General features: G+C 36.4%; 2 protein-coding genes across 6 annotated transcripts in view; both read left to right on the top strand.

Annotated features, from left to right (window-relative positions):
• Nucleotides 1–872: 872 nt before the first annotated feature.
• On the top strand, nucleotides 873–8,183 carry LOC124628487 (E3 ubiquitin-protein ligase TRIM39). 2 transcript variants are annotated; one of them, XM_053682881.1, is made up of 8 exons: nucleotides 873–1,030; nucleotides 1,406–1,498; nucleotides 4,570–5,120; nucleotides 5,222–5,317; nucleotides 5,441–5,674; nucleotides 5,766–6,000; nucleotides 6,194–6,229; nucleotides 6,587–8,183. In XM_053682881.1, the coding sequence occupies exons 2-8, from the start codon at nucleotides 1,432–1,434 to the stop codon at nucleotides 7,120–7,122; spliced, it is 1,755 nt and encodes a 584-aa protein (XP_053538856.1). In that variant the 5' UTR covers nucleotides 873–1,030; nucleotides 1,406–1,431; the 3' UTR covers nucleotides 7,123–8,183. The 2 variants fall into 2 exon arrangements, with proteins under 2 accessions (XP_053538856.1, XP_053538855.1); XM_053682880.1 differs by having other exon boundaries at nucleotides 4,564–5,120.
• Nucleotides 8,184–9,157: 974 nt separating this feature from the next.
• LOC108269709 (E3 ubiquitin-protein ligase TRIM39) overlaps nucleotides 9,158–13,990 on the top strand; it is a 64,768-nt gene continuing 59,935 nt past the window's right edge. Inside the window, exons 1-4 of one of the 4 annotated variants that reach the window (XR_008397034.1) lie at nucleotides 9,163–9,776; nucleotides 10,859–11,415; nucleotides 11,515–11,610; nucleotides 13,647–13,750. Coding sequence is in view for 2 of the 4 variants with exons in the window: in XM_053682885.1 (XP_053538860.1) it covers nucleotides 9,513–9,555; nucleotides 9,684–9,776 (136 nt within the window). In the remaining 2 variants the exon portion in view is untranslated. Of the gene's footprint in view, nucleotides 9,777–10,858; nucleotides 11,416–11,514; nucleotides 11,611–13,646; nucleotides 13,751–13,990 lie in introns of all 4 variants that reach the window. The other 3 variants (XR_008397035.1, XM_053682885.1, XM_053682892.1) reach the window with 3 other exon arrangements.

Here is a 13,990-nt window from a genome sequence, read left to right as displayed (position 1 = left end):
TTATTCCATAATTTAATTATTCTCACTGGATTTTGCTAGTGAGCACTTCTCAGAGTATTTAGGAAGATTTTAAGAGAAATATAGATAACAACACAGGAAATAGACAAAGAAAAGACAAATAGAGAAAGAAAAACAGAGAACCAACAAAGGACAACAACAGCATTATAGCAGTAATAATATTATCTCGATAAATTGTCAGAAATGTTTAAAATGATTTAGTTGTAAAGTGTGACCACATGCACAAACAGATGAATTTGATTGAATTCAATTCAGTGAATTTCCCTCAGGAATTAATAAAGTGATCTATCTATATTGACAGGGACCATATTAACTGTCAAATAAATTTCACAGATGCCGTCCAACCAATAATCCGACCACTCAGATATTAGGCTCATTATTATAACGTGTACAGTTTTACTGAGATTTGGATTAAAGTCAAACAGACTAATATCTATAAGAACTTCATCAGAAATATATCTTTGATAATTGTGGGTTGTGATGACCAGACCAGTAAACTCCTGTAGACTAATAAAAATTGTACACACACATTTTCCTGAGTTTGACTCCCTACAAATGTTTTACAAAACACACAAAGTCACATACTGCAGTTTTAATGATGAACTGAAAAGCACCACAAGAGGAGAACCCAAAGTAATTGAGTAAAGTGATTAAAACCCACATACGAATTCAGTCACCTGAAGAACCTGCCAGTAATAAAGTTATAAACACATTTATAAGCTTCATCACCTTTTTCTCGAAAGGCAAAATCACTCTGCTGGTATTTTTCAACTCTGACCATTTTTGACTTTGTTTTTTTATACTAACGTGTTGGTACATGAGAGCTTTTGTGTGTTAAAATGAGTCACCACCTATACTGGTGTATAAGTGAAAGTGGAATCAGACCCGTGTGAAAGCTCACATAGACTAGGAAGACGTCTTTTTAAAACAAATGCTGAATTTAATTACTGCGGATCCCGTGGCTCAGAGAAGAGAATAAACAGGACGAGTTTTGATAAAGAGAAGAATAAAGGTATGTACTTATTTAATGTTTTTTCATAGTTTGGGAGTTGGGCCAGGATTTTGGTTTATTAAACCGAACTGAGTAGTGGTGTCAGAAAAGACGTATTTCTGTACCAAGGGAAAAAAGTGAGAAATTAAATTTCATGCTCAATAAACAAACTTGATAGTTAAGATGAATGAAACATTTAAAAGTGTTCTTGTGTCTGTTACAAGAATGTTACTGGGTGAGGTGCAAACATTCCTACTAACACCAGGAAGTAAGAAACTATAAACTACAGTTACTGACTGAGAGCTGTGAGAATGCTCAGTAAATGGCTGTGATTTATTTTTGTAACCATATAATGTGTGTCAGTGTGTGAACTGAATATTGATTTGTTTCTGGAAGGGTTAAAAAGGAGAAGGAAAGAGGACATGGCTGAATCTTTATCTTCACAACTAAGACAAGGCAGAAGGAAGAGCATGGATACACCTACTGACTGTAAGTTACACAGTTTATACTTGAATAGGTGTGAACTGAACTATATATCAGTTTCCAAATCAGTGATGACTTCAGAAAACCTAATGTGAATCCCAGATAAACCTTAAAGACTTCAGTTCACTTCAAGCTAGTTAAAGCAGATTTCTGTTTATTAAATTAAATGGTTTTCAGAAACATGGTTAAGAAGAAACCACTGTGCTCTGATGGGATGGTGTCTTGTACCAGACGTTTGTTTGTATATGTATGTGTATGTGTATGTGTGTGTGTATATATATATATATATATATATATATATATATATATATATATATATATATATATATATATATATATGAGAGAGAGAGAAAATCCTTATAAGAGCCATTATGTTAGTGGTTATATCATACACTTTCTGTCAAACTGTCAATCAAAGTAGTGTGTTTGATAATTTATGACCCTCTGTGCTTCCCTGACTGGCAGGTCTGTAGGGGTGGTTAGGGGGGTAACCCTATGGAGTGTATCAGCTGGTCAATCTGGCTCCTTTGTGTCTAGGGGTGTTGTGGAGAGGTGTGTGTGTGGGGGAATAGCCCCCCTCCCAACAAAAGGTGTTTATGTTAATGCGTTTGGTTTTTGGTGGGGTGAAATACGTCTGAAAAGAAATAATGTTTTTAATATGGGGATGTGTTGTGTTCCTGTTCCTGTGCGGCGTTATTTCGTTTGTGTAAACACACTGTTAGAAAAGCATGATGTTTGAATGTGTACATATATGAGTAGAATATTTGTTTTGTGAAATAAATGAAAACAAATGTTGATTATGTTTTTAGGGATCCCGGTTTACCTTTGAATAAAAAGTTTAGGAATTAAAGCGGCTTTAAAAAAAAAAAAAAAAAAAGATTCCGTTTAAAATAATCGTTTGTATTACATACATTCTAAACACAAACCTTTAGGAGGTAAAAAAAAAAAAAAAAAAAAGGTTAAAAAAGCTGTTTAAAAAGAATAGCGCATATTACATGACTTCCAAACAAAGAACCTTACGAGGTAAAAATGTTAAAGTGCTGGTTAAAAGATGTTTAAACTAGGAGATAAGTTTTTTCCAGAGATGTCTTCCCGTCGCTGTGTTAAGCAGTAATGAAGTTAAACTGAGACACCTCACTCTCGCTAAACCCCGCCCACACATACGTGTTTTCAGACACGTCTCTCTCTCTCTCTCTCTCTCTCTCTCTCTCTCTCTCTCTCCACTGTATCAGTGGGTCATTTTGGCACCTGTATGTCTGGGTTGTGTCCTTCCATTCCCTGTGTGTGTGGGGGGGGGGGGGGTTCAGTAAGTTCAGAAACAAACATTCTCTTATACCACAAAAAGGTATACATTTGTGTGTGATTAATTCAGGGAGAAACACGTTTCACAACAGTGTCATTAACATAAACACATTTGTTGGGGGAGATCCCCCACAATACACCCCCCCACAGGGATTGGAAGGACACAACCCAGACATACAGGTGCCAAAATGACCCACTGATACAGTGGATAGGGTTACCCCCACCACCCCTGGTCATAAATTAGGTGTACCTACAGAACTGTCGGTCAGGAGAAACACAAACCACAAATTAGCCCTCTAGTTCCACCGCCGTGATTGACATTTTGACAGAACTTACTGGCTACGATGAAAACACGTGTATGGGTGTGTTTAGAGAGAGAGAGAGAGAGAGAGAGAGAGAGAGAGAGAGAGAGAGAGAGAGAGAGAGAGAGAGAGGCGTGTCTGAAAACACGTATGTGTGGGCGGGGTTTAGCGAGAGTGAGGTGTCTCAGTTTAACTTCATTACTGCTTAACACAGCGACGGGAAGACATCTCTGGAAAAAACTTATCTCCTAGTTTAAACATCTTTTAACCAGCACTTTAACATTTTTACCTCGTAAGGTTCTTTGTTTGGAAGTCATGTAATATGTGCTATTCTTTTTAAACAGCTCTTTTAACCATTTTTTTTACCTCCTAAAGGTTTGTGTTTAGAATGTATGTAATACAAACGATTATTTTAAACGGAATCTTTTTCTTTTTTCTTTTTTTTTTAAAGCCGCTTTAACTCCTAAACTTTTTATTCAAAGGTAAACCGGGATCCCTAAAAACATAATCAACATTTGTTTTCATTTATTTCACAAAACAAATATTCTACTCATGTATGTACACATTCAAACATCATGCTTTTCTAACAGTGTGTTTACACAAACGAAATAACGCCGCACAGGAACACAACACATCCCCATATTAAAAACATTATTTCTTTTCAGACGTATTTCACCCCACCAAAACCAAACGCATTAACATAAACACCTTTTGTTGGGAGGGGGGCTATTCCCCCACACACACACCTCTCCACAACACCCCTAGACACAAAGGAGCCAGATTGACCAGCTGATACACTCCATAGGGTTACCCCCCTCACCACCCCTACAGACCTGCCAGTCAGGGAAGCACAGAGGGTCATAAATTATCAAACACACTACTTTGATTGACAGTTTGACAGAAAGTGTATGATATAACTACTTATGTTGTATTCAATGTCTGTTGTAATTTCATTGCTTAACACTGGGTACAGAGTGGGTCTAATTAGTATATAGGTAGCCAGAGTATAAGAGAAGGCAGGTGTCTGACAATCCTAATCAGGTCCTTCCTGCTCCGTTTGGCCAAACCTAACCTCTCTTGTAGATATTTATGTTTGTACATGCTCATCAGATTTCCTAATGAACTTAGTTGGTTCTGTTTCTCACAATATAAATAAATAGTCATTTAATCCATAGGGATTTATTCCAAATGTAAAAACTGCCTGCTCCCATGAATTTTTGTTTCCTCACAGGATCCCAGTCCTGATGCACACTTCTAATACACACCTCATATTTTGTAGTAGAGACTTTTGTCAAACAAGTAGGATCAAGATCAAATTTTCCTTAACCTATAAAATACATTTGAACTCCAACACTTCATGTGAACGATGTGTAACTAAAAGGCCAAACATATATATATATAATTTTTTTTTTTTTTACTAGTCTTTATTAAAACTTTATTTTAAAAAAATCTTGATCTATCCACCAGTTACAGGTGAATCCAGCAGCTTCCTGACTAAAGAGCAGTTACAGTGTCCTATCTGTCTGGAAGTGTTCACTGACCCCGTCACCACTCCATGTGGACACAACTTCTGCAACAGCTGCCTCAAACAAAGCTGGGATACGAGTCAATATTATTATTGTCCATATTGCAAAGAGAAATTCACCAAGAGACCTGAAATCAAGATTAATATAACACTGAGAGAGGTTGCAGATTGCTTCAAGAAGAAAACAGTCTCAGATAAGTCTCAGATTCTTTGTGACTTCTGCACTGATGTGAAGCAGGAGGCCTTGAAATCCTGTCTGGATTGTTGTGTGACTCTCTGTTCATCTCATTTAGAGTCTCATAATAATGTTCCAAAATATAAGAAACACAAAGTAATAAATGCAGTGGGGAACCTGGAGAAATACATTTGCCAGGAGCATGAGAGACCTCTGGAGCTCTTCTGTAGAGACGATCAGAAGTGTGTGTGTCGGTTCTGTGCTGTGACAGACCACAAGAATCACAAAGTTAATCCAATAGAGGAGGAGAGTGGACAGAGGAAGGTGAGACACCAACATCAGTGTTAAATATTCTTATGAAGAATGTAAATGAATTCAAATTTAGAAGATAAACGGTTGTGTGTGTTTTTGATTTCTGTGCACAGAGTCAGCTGGGGAAAACACAGACGGAGCTGCAGCAGATGATCCAGGAGCGACTGAAGAAGATCCAGGAGATTAATCACTCAGTAGAGCTCAGCAAAGTGGGTCAAACATGATGTAGTTCATATCTGCTGCATTTTGTACTTTGTTTAGTTTTGTAGAATGTAAGGAAGTGCACATCTTCACTGTTAGTTGATGAAAGTGAGATGTTCTTCCTTCTTTAGAGAAACACAGAGAAGGAGACATCAGACAGTATTGAAGTCTTCACAGCTCTGATTCGCTCCATTGAGAGGAGTCAGGCTGAGCTGCTGGAGGTGATGGAGGAGAAGCAGAAAGCAGCAGAGAAGCAGGCTGAAGGACTCATTAAAGAGCTGGAACAGGAAATCGATGAGCTAAAGAGGAGAGACACTGAGCTGGAGCTGCTCTCACACACTGACGATCATCTCCACCTCCTACAGGTCAGTGTTCCTCTCTCAATCACTCAACCACAATGCAGAACATCACAGAACATCAGCTGAGGGATTTCTCCTCTCTCCTGTTCTACTGTAGATTTATCCGTCACTGTGCATCGCTCCACACACCAAGAACTGGACTGAGATCAGGATTAACACGGAACTGAGTGAGAAAGCCCTGAAGAAAACTCTGTCTCAGCTTCAGAAGACTCTGAATGAGAAACTCAGTGTAACTCTGAATGAGAAACTCAGTGTAACTCTGAATGAGAAACTCAGTGTAACTCTGAATGAGAAACTCCGTGTAACTCTGAATAAGAAACTGAAGGAAAAAGGTGAGAAACTGAGAAGTCTGTAACAAGGGAATTATTTTGTTAAAGACAGTATGAAAAGGTATTGATTAGTTTCTTGGTTTACTGATTGATGAATGAAAGTAAATTTGTGTTAATGGTTTTTGTAGCTTTCTAATTCCAAGTTTACATTAAAAGCATATTTAATTTAATAAATGTCCTGTTGTGTTGTAATTAGTCCCCACAGAACTGAAGAGGTTTCAGCAGTATGCAGGTACACTGCAGTTTCTGTTTCCTATATTATACATTATACTAATATTTCCCATTATTTAATTAACTTCACTACATCTTCCTATTATCTCCATGCATTAATGCACTAAACATAATACTCTATATAATTTTCTATGTTGGGAAGTTTGTTGCTGCATTTCTTTAGCTGATAAATCTATCATGTACTTATGAAATGTAAAAGTCTTTACCCAAGCACACATTTTCATTATTTATGTCCAATACATATATTTTAATATTCCACAGATCTGCTCATAAAATGATCATTATTGTGATATACTAGATTATTAATTATTATTATTATTTATCTCCATACTCATCACATACTGTGTGTTTCTCTCAGTGGATGTGACGCTGGATCCTGATACAGCTAATCCCCTTCTCATCCTGTCTGATGATGGAAAACAAGTACAGCATGGAAAAACAAAGCAGAATCTCCCAGACACCCCGAAAAGATTCACTAAATATGCAATGGTCCTGGGAAATCAAGGTTTCTCCTCAGGGAGGTTTTACTATGAGGTGCAGGTCAGCGGAGAGACTGAGTGGGATTTAGGAGTGGCCAGAGAGTCTGTTAACAGGAAGGGGAAAATTTCACTTAAACCTCAGACTGGATTTTGGACTGTGGTTCTGAGGAACGGGAATGAGTATACTGCTTGTGAAGATCCCTGTATCTCCCTCTCCCTGAGAAAGAAACCCCAGAAGGTGGGCGTGTTTGTGGATTATGATGAGGGTCTGGTCACCTTTTATGACGTTGAGGCCAGGTCTCATATCTACTCTTTCACTGGTCAGTGTTTCACTGAGAAACTCTATCCATACTTCAGTCCTTCTAAAAATGATGGAGGTAAAAACTCAGCACCACTGATCATCTCTCGTGTGTAAAATTTACCCCTCACAAAATCAGTAGTCTATGAAAAGTTCAGAGTGAAAGATATTTTTTTCAAAACAGATATCACCACTTGAGTAATTATACTAAATTTGAATCATTTCATAAATAAGCATTATTTTGTTAGTTGAAGTGTGTATCCTAACATTATTCTACTGTGAGAATATACTGTGTGTGTGTGTGTGTGTGTTTGCATTTATATTTATATACAGTTTTAGGATAGAACATTGTGTGCATGTTTTTTTGCCTCATTTCCATGAAAGGAAAAACAACCGTAGCCTTCTGAATCTGCCAGCATGACCAGTTAATTAATCCTCTCAGTTAACTGTATAGTTAAGTGTCTAAATGATTTTATTATTCATACGGGAAAAGGAACATGTAGAAGTTTAACAGAGTTTGAGTACACCATTTCTAACACCAGCTAGTTAGAGCCAACTAACACAAGCTAGCTAGATAGCTAAGAACAGCCACACAACATTGACACTATTCATGCTTGAATTCTGCCAACCAATTTTTTTTTTATTATTATTATTATTATTATTATTATTATTATTATTATTATTATTATTATTAAATGTATTATCATTTATTTGGGGGTTTTTTTTGTTTATTTGTTTTTAAATAAATATAGTTGATATAATTCAGTTGGTAAATAGATTAGCCAGCTAATTCTTGTCTTTTCTGTTCAAGGGTAACAAGTCTAGCGAGCTAATTTAGCTAGTCTACCAAGCTTGCTTAGCTAAAAGAAGAAAAAAAATTATTAGACTTTGATAACCTATCTTATATTAATTTTTTTTTTTTTTAAAGAAATAGCTAGTCAACATATTTGACCAGTAGTTTTTTCAGCTAGTTTTATATGTTAATGTTCCATCACCTCTGTCCTCCATTATAGGCTTTTCAATATAATGCAGCATCTGTCTTGTTTAACTGTGTAATTGTGGTGTGGGTGTTGTATAAAACTTTAGTGTGCTTTATATTATATAAATTGATGGTATTTTCTGATTTACTGTTGATTTTTGTCATCACTTAAATCTGAATAAAAATCTTTTATACAGTTTGTAAAGTCTCTGATGCGGTTTATTCCATAATTGAATTATTCTCACTGGATTTTGCTAGTGAGCACTTCTCAGAGTATTTAGGAAGATTTTAAGAGAAATATAGATAACAACACAGGAAATAGACAAAGAAAAGACAAATAGAGAAAGAAAAACAGAGAACCAACAAAGGACAACAACAGCATTATAGCAGTAATAATATTATCTCGATAAATTGTCAGAAATGTTTAAAATGATTTAGTTGTAAAGTGTGACCACATGCACAAACAGATGAATTTGATTGAATTCAATTCAGTGAATTTCCCTCAGGAATTAATAAAGTGATCTATCTATATTGACAGGGACCATATTAACTGTCAAATAAATTTCACAGATGCCGTCCAACCAATAATCCGACCACTCAGATATTAGGCTTATTATTATAACGTGTACAGTTTTACTGAGATTTGGATTAAAGTCAAACAGACTAATATCTATAAGAACTTCATCAGAAATATATCTTTGATAATTGTGGGTTGTGATGACCAGACCAGTAAACTCCTGTAGACTAATAAAAATTGTACACACACATTTTCCTGAGTTTGACTCCCTACAAATGTTTTACAAAACACACAAAGTCACATACTGCAGTTTTAATGATGAATTGAAAAGCACCACAAGAGGAGAACCCAAAGTAATTGAGTAAAGTGATTAAAACCCACATACGAATTCAGTCACCTGAAGAACCTGCCAGTAATAAAGTTATAAACACATTTATAAGCTTCATCACCTTTTTCTCGAAAGGCAAAATCACTCTGCTGGTATTTTTCAACTCTGACCATTTTTGACTTTGTTTTTTATATTTCATCAATCAGAATATTCACCTGGATAAAACAACAAGTGTTTCATTAATAATAGTCATTAGTCCATACAGATTTACTAACGTGTTGGTACATGAGAGCTTTTGTATGTTAAAATGAGTCACCGCCTATACTGGTGTATAAGTGAAAGTGGAATCAGACCAGTCTGAAAGCTCACATAGACCAGGAAGACGTCTTTTTAAAACAAGTGCAGAATTTAATTACTACGGACCCAGAGGATCAGAGAAGAGAATAAACAGGACGAGTCTTGATAAAGAGAAAAGTAAAAGGAATGTACTTTAAAGTTTTTTCATAGTTCAGGAGATGGGCCAGGGTTCTGGTTTATTAAACCGAACTGAGTAGTGGTGTCAGATAAAGATGTATTTCTGTACCAAGGGAAAAATGTGAGAAATTAAATTTCATGCTCAATAAACAAACTTGATAGTTAAGATTAATGAAACATTTAAAAGTGTTCTTTTGTCTGTTACAAGAATGTTACAGAGTGAGGTGCAAACATTCCTTCCAACACCAGGAAGTAAGAAACGATAAACTACAGTTACTGACTGAGAGCTGTGAGAATGCTCAGTAAATGGCTGTGATTTATTTTTTTAACCATATAATGTGTGTCAGTGTGTGAACTGAATATTGATTTGTTTCTGGAAGGATTAAAAAGGAGAAGGAAAGAGGACATGAATGAATCTTTATCATCACAACTAAGACAAGGCAGAAGGAACAGCATGGGAGAACCTGTACAATGTAAGTTACACAGTTTATACTTGAACAGATGTGAATTTAACTATATATCAGTTTCTAAATCAGTGATGACTTCAGAAACCCTAATGTGAATCCCAGATAAACCTTAAAGACTTCAATTCACTTCAAGCTAGTTAAAGCAGATTTCTGATTATTAAATTAAATGGTTTTCATAAACATGGTTAAGAAGAAACCACTGTGCTCTGATGGGATGGTGTCTTGTACTAGACGTTTGTTTGTTTATATATATATATATATATATATATATATATATATATATATATATATATATATATATATATATAATCCTTTTAAGAGCCATTATGTTGTATTCAGTGTCTGTTGTAATTTCATTGCTTAACACTGGGTGCAGTGTGCGTCTAATTAGTATATAGGTAGCCAGAGAGTAAGAGAAGGCAGGTGTGTAATGGAGGAAAGCACAACAATTTTTGACCGTGTCAGGACAGGTGCAGGTGGAAGCAAGCTGGTGGGATTACTGTATGTGTGTGCATTGGAACTGCGAGTTTAAACTGACATGTACGAGTTTTGCGATAAATAAAGTGGATAAAAGCAGTACTAGACTAGACGCGTGTCTTGTTCAGATCTCACACGAAGGAAAGAACTCTACAACACCTCTAAGTGGTCATTTGTCACTACAATCCTAATCAGTTCCTTCCTGCTCCATTTGGCCAAACCTAACCTCTCTTGTAGATATTTATGTTTGGACATGCTCATGAGATTTCCTAATGAACTTAGTTGGTTCTGTTTCTCACAATATAAATAAATAGTAATTTAATCCAAAGGGAGTCCAAACGTAAAAACTGCCTGCTCCCATGAATTTTTGTTGCCCCACAGGATCCCAGTCCTGACACACACTTCTAATACACACCTCATATTTTGTAGAAGAGACTTTTGTCAAACAAATATGATCAAGATCAAATTTTCTCTAATCTATGAAATACATTTGAGCTCCAACACTTTGTGTGAACTATGTGTGACTAAAAGGCAAAAGGTAATGATTTTTGTTTTACTAGTCTAAATTAATACTTTGTTTAAAAAAAAAAAAATCTTAATCTATCCACCAGTTGCAGGTGAATCCAGGAGCCTCCTGACTGAAGAGCAGTTACAGTGTTCTATCTGTCTGGAAGTGTTCACCGATCCCGTCACCACTCCATGTGGACACAGCTTCTGCAACAGCTGCCTCACACAAAGCTGGGATAGGCGTAAATATTATTATTGTCCATATTGCAAAGAGAAATTCACCAAGAGACCTGAAATCAAGATTAATATAACACTGAGAGAGGTTTCAGATCACTTCAAGAAGAAAACAGTCTCAGATAAGTCTCCGGTTCTTTGTGACTTCTGCACTGATGTGAAGCAGGAGGCCTTGAAATCCTGTCTGGATTGTGGTGTGACTCTCTGTTCATCTCATTTAGATCTACATAATAATGTTCCAAAATATAAGAAACACAAAGTAATAAATGCAGTGGAGAACCTGGAGAAATACATTTGCCAGGAGCATGAGAGACCTCTGGAGATGTTCTGTAGAGACGATCAGAAGTGTGTGTGTCGGTTCTGTACTGTGACAGACCACAAGAATCACAACGTTATTCTATTAGAGGAGGAGAGTGGAGAGAGGAAGGTGAGACACCAACATCAGTGTTAAATATTCTTATGAAGAATGCAAATGAATTCAAATTTAGAAGATAAACAGTTGTGTGTTTTTGATTTCTGTGCACAGAGTCAGCTGGGGAAAACACAGACGGAGCTGCAGCAGATGATCCAGGAGCGACTGAAGAAGATCCAGGAGATTAATCACTCAGTAGAGCTCAGCAAAGTGGGTCAAACATGATGTAGTTCATATCATATGCATTTTGTACTTTATGTTTAGTTATGTAGAATGTAAGGAAGTGCACATCTCCACTGTTAGTTGATGAAAAATTTTTTGCACTAATCATAATACTCTATATGATTTTCTATGTTGGGAAATGATCAAGAATTTTTAGGTAATTTTAGGGTTATCTGGAGTGTATTGTGCAGGTCTATCAAAAATGGAACAATGTATAATAAACACTGAATTCACCTTTTTAGTAGAGAAATCATTTCATAAATAGGCAGAATTTTCTGTGTGTTCTCATATATATTTTTATATACGGTTACGACCCCGGTCTAGGGTTGAGGTGTAACAAAAGTATAAACAAAAACAAATCAGACTCAGAAATAATGAGGTTGACACACGCCTTTCAAATCTTTGAATCTTACAAATTTAATGACTACAAGAAAAATAATCCAAAACAAACTGAATCACTCCGAAAGCACCACTCTTCAGGGCTGGGGAAGGCCAAAATAATAAACAAAACAGTCGCTATCTTCCCCGTATCAATTTAACTAACCCAACAAAAAAAGTGTGTCAAAAGAAATTACAGAGTCTAACCTGACTCCCTAACTGAGGCAAAAACAGTGAACAAAAGGTAGAGCCCAAAACTAAATGGCACCCAACCCCTACAGCTTTCGTGACAGGAAGAAGAGGAATATTTACAATGAAAGATATATTTACAATCCAGGCGTACACTCAGCCACAACATAAGACAAAACAAGGGAATGGGACAACAGAATATCCTACCACTCACTTCTTTCACTCGTACACAACACAGCAAGCGATTTCACTCAAACACCAGGACAAACATTTGCTACTCAATCGTACGCACGCAATCAGACACACCACACGTCCCCATTCCTCCCAACATACATTCTTCCTCCTTTTTAAAACAGGCACAATCTTCTCCTCTCCAATCCCCGTGCAGCACGTCAGCAGGTCGAATTACGGCGGAGCGACCTGTGAGAAAAAAAAAAGGGGGGGAGGGAGAGAGAACACACAGCCACACAATACGTCTCCTGACATAACAGTAGTATTATGGCCATGGACAATGAGCAGGTCGCTCTGGCAACATGCAACTTAGTCCAGACCGTCTATGACTTCCTGTCTGGGGCAGATAGGAAGGTTTATGGCAAAGAGGAGGCCCTTGTGCTTGATAAGAGAAATATTTGCTTCCAACTATTTGATAGATATGATTTAGTCATTTATGGTGACTCTAAAGTAATTATGTAATTATATTTCAGTACTATATTTAATTATCATATTGGTATATTTCTATTTTACCCGAGTGTAATTAAGTACAATTCAGATGAGAAGTTTTCCAGACATATGTCTGTTACGTATAGTTTCTGGAAAAGATGTGTAGAAAGTATGAACCATACTGGATAAGCGATGGGAGTGTCAAGAACTCAATAATTTAGCTAAAACCCCCAATTCATTCACAAGTCCTTTTAAATAGCATCATTAAAATGACTGGTATTGCGGATTTGGACAGGACAAGATACAGTGATAAAAAATTTCCTTAGTCCAAGTATCCACGTAAAACTCACCCAGTCAATTCACTCAACTTTCATAAAAAATGCCGTACAATTTCATTTAAACCTTTAGACATAATGATAATACCTGGAATATTTAGCTTTCTTTTTCCTGTATCCAATTCAATCATTATTTATTAACCATATTTAAAACATCAAATCAAATTCATAGCCAACCATTTGTAAGCCAAGGGCTGGCCATTTTATTTTGCTCTTCAGAAAATACAGTTACATTAATAATAATAATAATAATAATAATAATAATAATGAGTACAGCTATTCACCTAAATTGCTATTTAGTCTGTGTTCAGTTGTTCCTTCGTGCAGAACTTGAAGCAGTTGTACATTCAATATAGGCACAGGGACAGACAAAGAAGAGGAAAAGATCCTTTTACAAAGGAAGTGGATGACGCTATTGTTTAGTCAGGATTGTCTTGACTGTATTGTCATGATGTTTTGCAGTGAGGAGGAAGTCCAAATGTGAGACAGAGGTAGAGAAAATGCAGGAGAAGAGAGAGAGGCAGCTACTGTAGCATCAAGAGCTAAGAGAAGAGAAGAGAGTGCAGGTGAGTGCACGCCTATGACTTTCAAAATCCCATAATCACAATATTGCTTCGATTATCGTCTCGTCTTCATGTAGCAGTGTGAATGCTACACGCTCACATAAAAGCCCTAATTTAACCTTGGGGTTGAATTTGTGTATTATCTGCCCTGTGTTTTGTCACTATGATATATTATTTGTGTTAAAGACTAGTTTTGCACTTTTCCCCCATAATGGTCATTATTACGTTCTGGATTGAGGGAGC

The sequence above is a fragment of the Ictalurus punctatus genome, chromosome 9 (assembly GCF_001660625.3).
Source record: "Ictalurus punctatus breed USDA103 chromosome 9, Coco_2.0, whole genome shotgun sequence".
In the NCBI taxonomy this organism is placed as follows: Eukaryota; Metazoa; Chordata; class Actinopteri; order Siluriformes; family Ictaluridae; genus Ictalurus; species Ictalurus punctatus.
The sequence above is the reverse complement of the archived record's forward strand: the minus strand, read 5'-3'. Positions and strand labels throughout refer to the sequence as shown.